Raw genomic sequence first — 15,255 nt, 5'->3', positions numbered from 1 at the left:
CATACCACTGATGTGCTAGGAACCCATTTTTGGTGGCAGTAGCACGTATCACTTCTCTGTCCATCTTAAGCTATGTCAGGCCAGCTTAGACTATTGGACACTTCAAAGTCATACTTTGACAAGTTAGTCAAAGTATTTATTACAGTACGTAACCAATATGCTGCTATTAAGAGAGAGCTGATTTATTTTATTCTTAATTTGCACTTTGTCCTTTCTTTCTAAGAATCACAGCATGTTGGATCTGTAGCACAGAATCAGAGTAAGTAGAAATCCAAAGAAAACGCACTTAATGTGTGTATTGACAGATAGTTGTGTGTTGTGTGCTATACGTTGAAGTGAACATCAAATGTTTACATTGATTAAGGAATTTAATTCAACGTTGAACAGTGATGAATTTAGAAAATGCTTAAGAAATTGCATACACTCATTACCTAGAAACTAAGACAGCAGTTCAACAGAGAGCAAGCAGTATTTCGTTAGGAAACCCTGTTTGGAGTGATGAATAATCTTAATGGCAAACAATTGCATTCTGGAAGAAGGTGACTTTCTAATCTGATGCTCAGAGACCATAGGTTAAAATACCTACTTTAGTGTGAGGCAAATAAAAGCAACTGATTCATTTTTGATTTACAGAACAGTATGAAGCACCTTCAAAAACATTGCCTATTTCTCAGCCGAGAACATCGTAAGTAACCAGACTCAGTTCCCATCTCTACTGTGCAGTTATTTAAATGACCCTGGAATGAATTACAGTTTGGCTTACTTGATGATTCTGAAGATTAAGGCTTTACCAGTCTGATTTTTCTCAGAAAATTTCAATGCAGGGAATTTTCACCAACAGAAACATTACTGTTTCATGATTATAATGACTGTGTTAAAAACAAAACAAAGCTGAAGAAAAGAAACCCAACCATTAATGTACCTGATTTAAGGTTTTTTTCTCTTCTAATATTATTTAATATTATGTAGCTGTGGCTACATAATATCTTGTCACACTTAGTGCTATTCAAACTACTAATAATTTATTAAACTGACATAAACGATAAGGGATACAAAATGAATCTGATCTGTTCTGCATATAATTTTGAAGCTTGTGGGGGCTCGTAAAGCTACAGCTACCAAAACTGTGAAAACTAGGGGTGAAATTTTAAAGCAATTGTATGATAGAACTTTCTGCAATTGTGCAAGGAAAAGTTTTCTAAAAAGTGTTGTCTTAATTCTGTTTTCATTTTTAAAAGCAAACAAACAGGCAAAAACTTAAATGTTGACTTTCTAAAAACCTCTATTTATATTCTAAGAATGTTAGCCTGTTGCAAAGTGGGGTGAAGATGAAGTTTCTAGAGCTTTTTTAAATAGTATTTTAAATATATTTCTACTTTTCTTTATCTAGTTATTCTTTTTCCTATCATGTTACGTTTTCTTTCAGAAGAAAGCTTCTTAGAATTTGAGTCTCAGTCTAAGATGTTTATGCGTAATCACTGCAAAAGCTTTACAAGGCTAGGAAGGAGTGCCAACTAATAAATGAATCGGTCCAATAGAAAATTTTAAGTTGGTGGATAAAATAACTTGGTACTGTCCTTGTAGGTTAATAATTAATTAGGTTAATAATTATCTATTAATTAGGTTAATTACAGAAATTGCTTGAAGGTAGTTTTGTGTGGGCTGACATTAGTCTTTCAGGATTAACCTGGCCAAATTGGCAGCATTGATAGCCCTGAGTAACAAATAGAAATCTTTCCATGTCTGGAAAGCTAAGGCGTCCCTGGGCAAGGCAATTGCTGAACCATTAAATGCTTATCAGTCCATGTGATATATAAAGATCTCATGTTCCATGGAAGGCTGCAAACTACAGACCACAAAGCTTACTCCATTTGTTTTCCTTTTCCTTATCGTGAACAATTTAATTAAAAAACCCCCAAACTGGGCTAGTCACAACTAAGAGGAAGAGCATCTCTCCATCTTGTTTGAGATTGTAGAATTTTGCATTCAATCTCTGTAAGATCTGTAAAACAACCCTTTTTATACTGTTCCAGCATCATGCAGAGGAGCCCGCCCTCACTGGGAGCAATCAGCTACTCCCTTAATCCATTCTTTATTTTACTCCTCCTTCTTCCACCCCAGCTTGCTCCTCCTGAACAATTTCTGGCAATTTTCACTGCAGTATTAAAAATACTAGTTTCAACTGCAGCAGGCTCTGCCTTCCTCCTCAGCTACCCTACAACCATCATCTTTATTTCAACTGTTCTCAGCTGCTTGTAAAAATCCCCCTAGAACTGTAGGCAGTTTTCCAGGTGGCAGAGAGAGAAGAGGCTTTCACTGTAAACAAGAATCTGAAAATACTCCTTTCTTAGCCCAAAGGTCCAGAATTGTAAATATGGCATGGTACATAGCTCTGTCCTTAGCCAACATCCCCTCTCTGCTCGGCGTCCTTCTGGGTACTTCAGAGCCAGCACTCATCTGCCCAGGGACATGCATACCCACAATCGACGACGGCAGTTGAAGCAGGAGGAACAGGGTGGTTTAGGTTTACGTCCCAAATGGAATTAAGCAAGATTTGCCCAAGAACTTCCTCTACATCTTTCCCTCGAACTCATGCGTCCCTTCTTTTTTGTTTTGTTTTTGGTTTCATTTGCACAACAGGGCTTGTTTTCTTTGCTGTTTAACGCACACGTGACTGTCTGAAAATTCAGCTGCCTAGAGTAGCTTGCATTACAAAGTGTAGCTGGCTGAAAACAAACAGCGTTTGTGCTGGTTAATTAGAAGTTGAAATCCCAGTGCCTCTGTGTGCCCAAATTAAGCATTCAGCTTTACAGAGCATGCAAGGGTTTCCCAGATGGCTTTCATTCTTGAATAGAGCCCCGAAGTTAGCACCTGGCTACACTGGAATGGAAGCAGCCCTTCTTTTAAGAGGGGAGATGCCAAGCTCATTCTTGGTGATGCATCTTTAACCTGGCTGGCAGAGAGGGACCAGCCTGTGCTTTCAGTGGGGTTGTTTGGCAAGTGATGTTAATTTTAGTGCTGCTTCTCGCTAAAAGAGCTCTTTTTAAATAGCTTTACAGGGAGATTGATGGTGTGTATATAAGCTGCAAATGAACAGGTCCTGCGAATGAAAACTCGGCATCTATTAACTCCTGAGCTAATTAAAGCATTAAAATTATTAAAGCAGATTTATTTTCTTTAACTAGGCTATTTAACAATTTGTTGAAACCTTGTTTTGGGGAAACTGGTTTTGTCTATCCTTGTAGAAGTATGACTCATTTAAAGTTTTAGTGTTCTTCCTTCCTTGAACCTAAATTGAACTTAAGTAGTTGCGATGTTCTTTTATGCTGAAGATCTAGATAGAGTTTCCTTGCATTATTCTCTTAACCTCTAAAAGAAATGCATCTGTAATCCACAATTCTTAAGGCAAAACAAAAAATGAAAACATTTTCAGAACTTTTTAGCATCCCTGGAAGTTTGTTCATTATCACCTTTGAAGGATTACTTTCCCTAATGGGTTGGGGGGAAAAAAAAAACAACAATTCATTGAGATGCCAACAGACATTTGCCAAACTGCCCAGAAGTGTGGAGAGTGGCTGTATTGTTGCTACCCTTCCTTTTTTCCTATTTATGCCTCAGTGGACTAGCGGTGAGCTTCAGCTCTAGCCCACGTGCGAAGTTGGCACAGGCAGGATTGCTGCAGACTGCATGCCATTTGCCTTCTGTAGGAAATTCGGGGGCCTCATTTTCCAAGGTGGTGTCTCATAGTGATTCCTGTCCCTCTAAAGAAGAGGGAAGAGGTGACTTCCACTGAGAAGGTGTGTGAGGAACTGAGGCAGTGGAGGCTGGGAGATGGAGGAGGATAGTCACAGGGGAATGGCAAAGGCAAAATGCCTGAACAAAGAAAGCGCGTAGGTCATCATGAGTGTAATCAGACAGCGCCTTTGTGGCACTGAGAGCCTCTTCTGCATCAGAGAGAGGTACTTGGGGACTGTGGGTCAGTACCTTTGCAGGAGGTGTCACCTATGCAGGAGGGGTTGGCTCCGTACTGGTAGACAAGGAGACCTTTGGGGTTTCTTCATGCTGTCCTGCTCCATGGGCAAGAGTAGATTCGTCCCTTCTGGTTTGTGGAATTATTTGTTTTGAGATCGTGCCAGCTTCAACTGTAAACACGGTCCTATTCCAATGAAAGTATCTCCATGCATGTCAACTGCTTTGGTATGAGTGTAAAAGAATTTATCTAGGTAGTGGGGATAGTACTTAAATAAGGGAATCACTTTTTTATTCAAAGTTTTTACTTCTCTTTTGTCATGGAATCATAAAAGCAAACTGCTCAGGGTCATTAGAGGTGACCCACAGGGCCATAAATCTTTTTCGCTTTGTTCGTAATTTGAAATGAAGGCTTAAAAGAGTGTGAAGGTTTCTGTAGTTTTCCTTCTCCTAACAAGCACCAGGAACACTCTCTCCCCACTTTTCCAAGGTGATGTGGTTCGCTGGGGATCTTTCATATTTGTTTTCATGCTATAAAATGTGTTGTCATGAAGGGTTGGAGGCTTATTTTTCTTATTTCTCACAGAGAGCCCTTAGATTGAAATGAGGCTGAAATAAGCAGAGTTTTGACCTGATTGATTAGAACCCCTGTCTCGGTTCCTAAGCGTTTTATCCAGTTTTTGGACACTTGTGTAACTCTCTGGGTTGAGGAGTCAGTCTCCAGCTAGTTTCAAGATTTGAACCACCGTACACTTGAATAACAAGAGTTTTGCCTGTCTGCTTTCCGACTCCTTTTGGGGGTGCCTGCATGATTGCCAAAGTGGGGGATAACAGTTTGGGAGAACTTTGGGTCCCTCCCCACAAATCCTTCCCTTCCAGCCTTTTAAGGACCTCGGTAATGCATTGAAATTGCCAGCAGTAGTTAGCACCTGCAGGTAGAGGACTAAATTAGGCTTTTTGGAAACATTTGCGGGCAGCCTGCTCTCTACTCTAGCAATAGTAAAAAAGAGTTTGTGCCTCCCAACTCGTAAACCACTTTGAGTATCTGAACTGCTCAATGTTATGGTTACTGCTGAGATGTGCACAAGTGTGAAGTTCATTGTGTAGAGAAGAAATAGGAGAAAGGCTTGACCTTGGCATTTACTTATGTATGTGCGATAGGAAACTTCAGCAGCAAAAAGAGAACTCCTGTGACAGAAGAAATATTCACAGGCCCTCAGAGTGTGAACACGCACAGTTTCTGGTGCAAAGACGATGCTTTCTGCCCCTTGGGGAGCCAGTGGAGGCTAATAGCGTGCTAATTTCTTGCTGTACAAGGAGCAGATAGATTTCTTCCACGCCACCTTGCGGTCTTAGTGCCTAGGTAACTTTTCTTCTCTGTGTTAGTGTGCTAGGTAACCGTTGTTGAGGAGCACTGCCCTCGTAGAACTTTGTCTCAGTTGCCTGTAGATGGCAGCCGATGACACTGACCTCCAATTGCGCAGCTCCTGAGATCGACTGGAAAGCACAGTAAAACGTTGAGGTTGTGTGTTGTCGTTTTATCATTCATTCGGGTAGTGAGAGGGTTTAGCAGATTGAGCATGCCAAATGTTCAAAAAGGATGTGGGAGGTTGGTTTGTTTTGGCAAGTGCAAACCAAGTCTTTTTCAGTGTCTGCTGCTTGAAAATGTGTCTGCCTTGGCTGATATTTATCTTCTGGTTGTCTTTCAGAATGCTCCAGGACGACCTGCAGCTCAGTGATAGTGAAGAGAGTGGTGACGACCAAGTCAGTTTTAGATGTTTTATACACTAGGCACACAGACATCCCTTTAAATCACCACAACTTGTTGCGTTGCTCCGAGTTCCTTACGCTAACCTTTCCTCCCCCTCTCCTCTTTGTTTTTGTGAACAAAACAGGTTGTTGAAAAGCCACCTTCTTCACTTGCTCCTCCAAGGTACAGGTTTGTTCCCAAACTACTAGCTAGACCAAATAAGGAGGAAAACCAAAACTACTTTTTGTATATGGGGTAGATAGGTAAGGGTTCCTGGTTTCTCTTGTAGACACAGGCTTTTGTTTCTAGCTGCCTGAAGCTGCTTTTGAAAATTGGCTTGTGGGGGGTTTTACAGAAAGCTCCAATTGGAACTGAGTAATCCAGTCATGCTGGATTTTGCCTGTGAGCCATAATTTTATTTCCCCAGCTGTTCTCTTTTTTTTCTCCTCTTCCCGTCCACCACTGTGTATGTAGATCACGCTGGAGCTAATGGGATTTTCAGTTGTAGTAGTGATGGATGTGAATCCAGTTTTAGTTTGGAAGGAGGCCCAAAACAGCCAAGTGAGTGAAGAACAGGAAACGGTTAAGTAGACTCATTGAGGCTGTTTCAGCTCCCTGATAAGGCAGCTGATTGTAAGCAGCTCCTGCCATGTATTGTTAGTCAGAAGCAATATTCAAGGTAGACTCAACAGCCACATGCCAGCATTAGAGGAAGAAAGGTGGAGAAGCCCAGAATTTTTCCTACAGGAGAGCACTGACAGACATTTTTGGCTTGATATCTGTATTCTTCAAGCACAGGGTAATGGTCGACAAAGTCAGACATGCAGAAGGGCATGCCGATTCTTGGCATGATTTCTGCGTCTCTGCAAGCTCTTGAAATAGAGTGTTCTCTTGATATCAGTCTGGATCAGCAAGGAGCTTGCCTCCAAGTAATACAAGCGTGTTGATGCTGATATGGGAAACAGTTTTCAAAGTAAAAAAAATAAAAAAAAACCCAACATTTTGATTTTGTAAGCCCATTTCAAAGCAAAAAGAAGCTGTGCATCAAAGTCGTGGCTCTCCCTCACTTCTATTCATTCCCATTGTCAGTGCTGGAGGAAAACACTTTTGAGTAGGGGAGGGTGTTGAAAAAAAGCCGCTGCTTGACATGGCTGTTAACGAAACAGTTACAGCACCTTGACCAAGTAACACAGATGAAGTGAAAAGGTGAAGGGGAGAATACAAAAAAGAGAAACCATCCTGGAATGTGTGTTTCCATCTTGTTAGCCTTTATTGGAAGTTTTTCTTTTGAGGGTTGGGGCTGTCAGAAAAGCACTTGTCAGTTTCAGTTGTTTTTTAAACTTTGGTTGGCTAAATGCTGCTTCATAGTGTAGCAGTGATGTCCTGCTTATGTATTTGTCTGACTGGGTTGGAGTTGAAGGTTTTATTATTTCCAGAGGTTTTTTATTCCGGTGCTTTATCTTTTGGGTATGGCAATGTATTCCTTTGGCCTTCTCCCATCTCCGCTCACTGCCAAAACATGGGGTTTCAGTTTTACTTTTGAATCTTGCCGTGTCAATATAATAAGTAACCTTCGCCCATGCTGCTTTCTAATGTTAGCTCATGGTGGTCTAGCAGTGCCCTACAGTCCCAGCCCAAGAGTGTGGCATCAGCACATTCCAGCAGCTCGGAGTCAGGGAGCACCAGTGACTCTGACAGCTCTTCAGACTCGGAGACCACCTCAGAGAGCACCTCCAGTGACAGTGAAGCAAACGACCCTGCGAGAGCGTCAGCGCCTGAGGTGAATATTAAAATAAAATGTAGAGGCTGCTTAATACAGCCTCTTGCTTCAGACTCTCTGCTGCCTGAATGCAGTCAGGACAGGAGACCTGAAATAACGTCATCATTCATGTGTCCCCTTGACATCTTTGCTTCATCATCAGACTTTTTTGCCCTTTGCTTCCCTTCTAGAGTTTGTCAATTAAATAATCCTTAGTAACAGCGTAATTAGACTTTTACGTGCCTAACCTTGAAGTGTTCCCCCTTCTACTTTGGCATCGTTGTCTAGCACTCCTGGAGGAATTAGTGTCATCGCTGGGGAGACACAAGTAAGGCACAGATGAGAAGCACGGCTTGTCTGGGATGTTTGGGGTGCACCTCTGCCCATGCAGGTTTTCTGAGTGCTGAGGCTGTGGGCTGGTTGAGGGTGAGACCAATTTCCTGATATGTGAAGAAGAGCCGCTGCCTCCCTGCAGCTCCTGTGTGTGAATGACAGATTCAGCTTCTCCCAGATCGCAGCTGAAGTGATCAGACCTGCAGGAAGGGCTGGAATATGCTTAGACTTCCTACTGTTTAATTTGCCTCAGATAGTGCTTCACTGGCATTTCTGAGGCTTTTATTGGGAAAAGCAGACAAACAGAACTTGGTGCCGTAAAGTTTCATAATGGAGACCGTGCATTTTTTAAAAATCTGCTGGAGAAGTGCTCATGTCCCATGGTTTCAAACAGTTCCTCCAGCTTGCCGAACATTCTCAGGCCAGTGGGAACTGCATGGTTATATCTTATGAACCACAGCTGGTGTAAATTAAGTTGCTGACGGTTTTGAGGTACTTTCACAAAGCCCAGAAACCTTGTAATTTATTTCTCCTCCCTCCCCTAGCCCTAGCTTTCCTTTCTTTTGCTTTAGAAGCACATGAAAGGGAGAATTTTATGTGCAGAAAACAAGTTTTGAGAAGGCATAGCTTTTCTTCTCATATCTAATACACTTCACCTTCCAGCAGTTCAGTTACGGAGTTTGCCTTCTGCAATGCGGTTGTCTTTGGAAGGAAACAGATATTATACTTCTACTCTTTTACCCAATCCTGCCTGCTTTGTTTTGAAAATACTGGATTGCAAGATCCTTCTCGCTCTAGTGAAATCCTAGCTATTTGCCATTGACCATCTTATCCTTTTTTATTCAGCAAACTGTTCATCCATGGTGCTCAAGGAGCAAATTATTGCACATGGCCCATTTGTTTATAGTCAGTTCTTCACATGCAAAAGCACAGACTTTAAGACCTATAGGCAATAGTTCCTCCTTTCTTTTTTTTTTTTTTTTTTGAAGTCTCTTACTATTCTTTGTGTTTGGAAAACCTAAGGAAAGCCCGTATGATGGTGTAGATCACAAACAAGGTAACCAATGGTAGAAGGTGCTAGAAAAGGATCAGAGTATGCCACTGTCTGCTAGCTACCTACATTATGAACTGAAGTTTGCTAAGTATTTTAACTGAAGCTTGCTAAGTATTTTGGCCACGTTTGTATAGTGTTTAAATTAAAAAAATGCTCTTTGGTGGCTAATGAGTTAAAATTCTAATGAAAACAAAGCTGATTTGTGTTGTCTGAAAACTATAATGGAATTTGTGGTTTAATTTTTCTTACAACCCCAAGGTAAAACCAAACTGGTTTTTAAACCAGGTTTCTAGATTGACTCTCTGAAACACAGTTGAAGACATGTTTTGTTTATCCACATGTTCTACAGTGAGTTGAGTCTGGATAGAGAAGAAAATTGTGGTAGAAGGGATTCATTAGTCTTGGAAAACCTTTCAGGCTTTCTCTTTTTGGGGAAGAGTTGTGGGACTTCTGAGAAGGGAGAGTTGTGACTGGGGAGAATCGGTAAGGGCAGGAGTGTAACTGTGCCATGATGGTGCCCAAATAATGAGCTACACATTTAAGTGATGCTGACCCATACGTGGTGTTTTCAGAACAGGCCCCAGAGAATAATGCTCCTGCTTTGCAGTTTCTGTTGTCTTTTTTTAGGGTTAGTTGGGTTTGCTTTTCATAGAATCATAGAATGGCTTAGGTTGGAAGGGACCTTGAAGATCATCTAGTTCCAATCCACCTGCCATAGGCAGGGACACCTCCCACTAGACCAGGTTGCTCAAAGCCCCATCCACCCTGGCCTTGAACACCTCCAGGGATGGAGCTTCCACGACTTATCTGGGCAACCTGTTCCAGTGCCTTCCACCCTCAAAGTGAAAACTTTATTCCTAATATCTAATCTAAATCTAACTTCTTCCAGTTTAAAGCCATTCCCCTTCATCCTATCGCTACATGCCCTCCTAAAAAGTTCCTCCCCGTCTTTCTTGTAGGCCCCCTTTAGATACTGAAAGGCTGCTATAAGGTCTCCCCAGAGCTTTCTTTTCTCCAGGCTGAACAACCTCACCTCTCTCAGCCTGTCTTCATAGGAGAGGTGCTCCAGCCCTCTGATCATCTCTCTGCTCTTTTTCTCGTAATTTGTCAGACTCCTGTTAGGTTAAGCAGGGCTTGTAGCGACCACATTACGTTATCTGACCGTGTGTCCTGGTTTGAGATAGAACAAAACTAATGTTCCTTTTCAATAATTTTCCTTTTCAGTTTAGTCTGGTCTAACTGAATGCACTCTCTGAAATTAATGGTATGTTTTTCAGACAGTGTCTGCTTCTGGCAATCAAAAAGTCTGATGCTTATAGTTAGTACCAAGGAATAGTATGCCGAGAGGCTTTTGCTTATACTTATCTCTGTATCAACCAGGGTTAGCTAACTTTGTTATGTACCGAGTTGGAAGCAGAAGAGCGGGCAGGAGCGGACAGGACAGATGACCCAAAACTGACCAGCGGGGTATTCCATCCCATCTGCCTCATGCTCATTATAAAGCTGAGGGAGCAAGGGCTCAAGTTCCCTTTTCTTCAGTGGCTGGAGTCGGAGGAGGACTCTGTCTGTTCTGCCTTTGATCCTGATCTGTGTGTTCCTGCACCCAGTTCCTGTCTGCTGCTGAGTCCAGTCTGGGATTTCCCCAGTGCTGGCTGGTGACGTGATTGTCATCCTGGGAGCTCGATATTGGGTTTATATATATTTGTATATATTTCATTATTTTCTTATTAATATTATTATATTTTCTTTTTATTGTTAATATTTCATTAAAGCTGGTTTAGGGTTTTTTTTCAAGCCGTAAGTCTTTCTCCCTTATCCTCTCTCCTTTCTCTCTTCTGGGAAGGGAGAGGGGTTAATAGAAAACATCTGTCATTCATTTAGTGGCCAGCCCAGCCCTAAACTGTGACTCCAGAGGCCTTCAGACCTTGGTCATTGCTCATGCCTTGCTTGACCCAGAGGGAAGCAAGTGTTAAGTTGTGTAGGCAGAGGACTCAGAAGAGGCTGGACTTGATGCGGTAGCCATACAATTTCTTATGGTAAATGGTTTTCTTTTGGTTAAACCACAGGAGCCTGACAGCCTACCTGTCAAACTTCAATGAGATGTGATAGCTGGCACAGCCCCTTGTCCGTTTTGCTGTGTGCAAATAACTTTCCAAAAGCATTGTGAGGACAGCACCTAAACCGTTTTTACAATTGCTGCTTTTTTTAGACGTTGTCTGATTGTGCAACAATGTTGGTTAGTGGCAAACCAAAATGAAGCTTTCATGTAGACTACTCTCTTACTGGATGACAGGTAGGGCTAGCAGAGAACCAGGAGTGCTGTGCAACATATTTGATCCTGTGCAAAAACGAGGTCTGTGTTCCTGAAGTAAGTGTTCATGTGCACATACTAGAGCATCCTCACTGTCTCACGGTCTTTCACTTTCACGCCTTTTTTAACAATAAGGAGGAAATTTTACTGGGTTCTGATAAGCAGTGCTAGGATGGAAATAGCCCATAAAGGCATCAGTGTTGCATCCTTCTTTTCTCTTTTTGTCTGCAGCCTGACCCACCAACTTCTAATAAGTGGCAGCTCAACAACTGGCTGACCAAGGTGAACCCACCAGCAGTGCCAAGTCTCAGCGAAATCGCCCATGGGGATGGATGTGAGGAGGGCCAGGAGCAGGGCGATGGCATCAGCAGCAATTCTTCCCACCAGCACGCTGAGCCAAGGGAGCCTCATCACAAAAGCTCCGGCCGAGCAGCCAGGGCTCCTCAGGACACTCATCTGCCAACCAAACACAACTGCCAGAAGTCTCCTGTGCGCACCGAGGAGCCCTCGCTCAGGCAGACTTGTCTTCCTCAAAAGAGGAAGGTGAGGGGTGGAGGGGGAGGTGGGTTTGTACAAGGGCCAAGGTGGTGTTTGAAAAACCCGTGCGGAGAGTTCATTTCTGCTTCATAGGTTGGGAGTGCACCCATTATGCTCCTCCTATAAAGGTGCTATCAAACTTCTAAAGGGAATGCGTACCAAAACTTTCCACAGATGTTTCTTGTTGATCACAAATCCCCTGCTGAGCAAATGAAAAGCCTTGTAAGCTGTCTAACAAATGCTTTGGTGGTTTAAAACATTTTTTTCTGTGTTTTCTTGAAATACTAATTTTCTCAGACACCAAAACCTCAGCCCTCCTATGTCAGAGAGGACCTTTGGGCAGCAGGCTGTGTCACAGCATGCAGCTGGCCAGCCTGCTGGGAGCATTTGTGGGTTTCTCTGCTTTCAGCCCAAGCAGAGCTTTGTAGGGCTGCAGTTCCCCCTCCCCCTGCAACTCCTTGAAAAGCAGCATAGTATCTGAAGCACCTTCCAGACTGTGGAGTCATCTGTGCTACCCATTGAGTGTCTGTTGTGGGAGAGCACCTTGCCTGCAGTTTGTGGGGGTGCCCACAGGGACAATTGACCCAGGCCACCCTGGTCTGTGGTTTTTGGTTTTGTCCATGTATGCACCTTCTGCTGCCTTTAGTCACGCAACCACAGTCTGAGTAGCGTAGTCTTTTCCTGTGTGGAATTATTTATTTCCATGAAACAGTTGTGAAGGCTTGCTTATGCAAAGAGGACTGAATTCTGCAGATGTAAACTGTGTTATTACTAGGGGTGATGGCAGCAGCCCCGTGCCTTTTACTTTTCCATAAATGCAGACTTTTGACTGAACCAGGTTCACTGATAGTAACAACCATCACTAAACCCTGCTTTGGATCTCAGCACTTGGATAAATATGTAGAAAATGTCTTTGGTTTTCCTGGAGCTGCTGTGGTGCTAGCAGCAATGCTAATGCTTAAAAGATGCGTGTATCCACTAAGGGGATTTGTAGAGTCCTTCAGCTATAATAGTTGCTTTCCCCTGAATTCCAAGACAGACCTTTATTTAACTGCGATGGTAGCAGCTCATGAGTGTTTTTGAAAGCTAACTGCCAAAGGGGACTGTGGATATACTTCCAGCCAGCTGGTTCAGCTGCACAGAGAGTTGGCTGCAGGTGTTAAGGTGAATGGGTATTCACTGTGGACGTTTCAGTGCCTGTGTAACTTTTTGGTCCTCCTCACAGAGCAGGTGGCTTAGCATGTGTGGGTGAATTACCTTGGTTCCCACGTGGGTTTCCTTTAGTCTTGTCATTTTCTGAGCTTCCCATAGTTGTGGGGAAGAGCAGGAAAATGGTGAAGAAACTTGAGAGACCCCGGCAGTCCCCCTCCTGCAGAGCAGCAAGAGAAAGGTGAACAGGCAGTAAATCTGTTGCTGCTTCTGTTGTCTCAAAGAGCCAAGAGAGGAGCTATTTGATACTAGACGTGTCTTCCCTTGCAGCCTGAGTATCTGATTGCAGGAAAACCCTCCTAAGAGACTCAACATCTGTATTATATCAGCATGCATCAGTGTCCTTGGAGGCTCAGGCTTCATCACAGCCAGTTTGGTCAGGTGCAGCTGTCAGACATCTTTTGCGGCACTGTGGAGCTCAACCTGGGAAACAGTTTAAGGACGTGATCTAGGTGCTTGAGGCTTGCCCTGAGCACGCTGCCAGAGGTAGACTCTGTGCTGAGCATAACCCACTGAGCACCACCACAGTGACGTAAACCTGGATGTACTCGAGAGAGAGAGAGACAGAAAGTCCTGCAATGCTTTTGGCTGCCACCAGGCGCACTATGGGTAACGCTGACTTATCAGTGTAGTTTCTTTTACATTTTCTTGGCTTGTAGCAAATTATTCTGAAGTTTTTGATTCAGGTAAGCAGATGAGGATGCTTTGTATTGTTAAGATCTATCGAGTGCAATTTAAAAGTATTATTTATTACCTCTCTGCCTTAATGGTTCCTGTTCTTCTGGTATCAGACTCTTGTTGTAGAAACCAAAAGCCCCTGTGCATCTTGGAAATCTGAGTGATCGAACTCTCCTGTGAATGCAGTTTTTTCCTTCCCTTTGATAAGGCCTATCACAAAACACAATTGCTTGCAGTTCATGACTTTGCCAGGAGGAATCTGAATACATTTCTGTACAATTCATACTGAGTAGGAGAAAAAAAAAAACACAACCATCCAGAACAGATGAAATGCTATTTTTCAGCAATGGATGTGCCTTAATTTTGATTACTGTTGGCAACAAGAGGTTTTGCGTTTCCATCCCTGCAACTACAAAATAATTAATCTGTCCAAGCAAAAGTAGATAATATCATTTTAGGATACTTGTCAGTGAGCCTGAAATCTATATCCGCTGTGCTCTGGGTTTCCACTTTGTCAGTTCCAGTATCTTATATTTTCTTTTTTTTTTTAACCAGAATCAGTCAAACTTAGATGTGTTCGTCTGTACTTTACCTGCACATTCAAAACCTGAGTGATTTTCTTTTTTTTTTCTTTTTTTTTTTTTTCCTTTCTTCCTGTTAGAGGGAAGTGGAGAAGGAGATTGATAGGAAGAAAATGAAATCAGAAAAAGAAACAAAACCATTGCAGTCTTCAGCTAACAAAGACTCCCATAAATTGAAGTGAGTATACAGTGGTGGGATGGCAAAAAGATGCATAAAGCTGAGTCTTTCTCAAAAAGGTTAAGGCGAGGAACTGTATCTCCTGTGCTTATGCTTGTGAGTTTGCTTATAACTTAATGTGTCTTCTGAAACTTAATCTGCTGCAGATTTGTCTTTACATCCTGGAACCAAACATGTGGCTATGGGAATATAATTTATTCACCTTTTTATTTGTTGCAGATGTGAAGGTTGGGTGTCACTTATCTATCTTCCTCTGTCTTCTTAACGCTGAGGATTATGGTTCTAATCATTCAAGCATAAGCTGATGTTTCAGTGGCTTGTTGTCTTCCCATACTTGGTTTACAGTGCTGCAAAAGCGTTGAATGTTGTTGCATTTGCCTTGATTTCCAACAGTTGAGATGGGAATGAAGACTTTACTATTTTAAACATGAACTTGTCCATCCTGCAGCTTATGTTGCTGCGTGCTCTGATCCATGTATTACGCATAGCTCAAAAAATCTGTTTATGCTGCAAGAAGTTTAGTTGCCAGTTATGCCCATACTGCTTTTCCTTCTAAGCTGGTAGGCAACCATTTGCACTGCTGTCTTTCAGACCAGATGCAGGAAACAAATCAGTGCAAAAGAATTTTACATTGCTTGAGTTACAAACAGTGTGGTAGACTGCCTGCCTGCGGGATGCAGGAGTCATTTTCCCTTCTGCAAACTACCATGGTGGTAATCTGTCAGCAGATGATTGCCCTAGATGATCTGGGAGGTGGCAGCTGTTCTGTGGGGAGTAGCATGTGCTTGTTCTGCATGATAGTTTAGGGGTTTCAGGGGATGGCAAGAGGTTGAAGATGGTTGAAGATGTCTCTGGTTGAAGATGTCCCTGCCGGGGGGAGAGGGGGAAAGTGTCGA

General features: G+C 42.6%; 1 protein-coding gene across 1 annotated transcript in view; it reads left to right on the top strand.

The window, feature by feature from the left end:
* Window positions 1-15,255, top strand: part of LOC309671260 (AF4/FMR2 family member 1-like) — a gene marked incomplete at its 5' end in the record, with an annotated part of 40,569 nt that overhangs the window by 8,057 nt on the left and 17,257 nt on the right. Inside the window, 7 exons of the mRNA XM_082482466.1 lie at window positions 232-259; window positions 634-685; window positions 5,679-5,733; window positions 5,865-5,902; window positions 7,337-7,499; window positions 11,408-11,692; window positions 14,268-14,359. Of these exons, the coding sequence (XP_082338592.1) occupies window positions 232-259; window positions 634-685; window positions 5,679-5,733; window positions 5,865-5,902; window positions 7,337-7,499; window positions 11,408-11,692; window positions 14,268-14,359 (713 nt within the window). The remainder of the gene's footprint in view (window positions 1-231; window positions 260-633; window positions 686-5,678; window positions 5,734-5,864; window positions 5,903-7,336; window positions 7,500-11,407; window positions 11,693-14,267; window positions 14,360-15,255) is intronic.

Source organism: Vanellus vanellus (assembly GCF_965231255.1).
Source record: "Vanellus vanellus genome assembly, chromosome: 4".
Taxonomy (NCBI): Eukaryota; Metazoa; Chordata; class Aves; order Charadriiformes; family Charadriidae; genus Vanellus; species Vanellus vanellus.
This window is presented reverse-complemented; position numbering and strand designations above follow the sequence as displayed.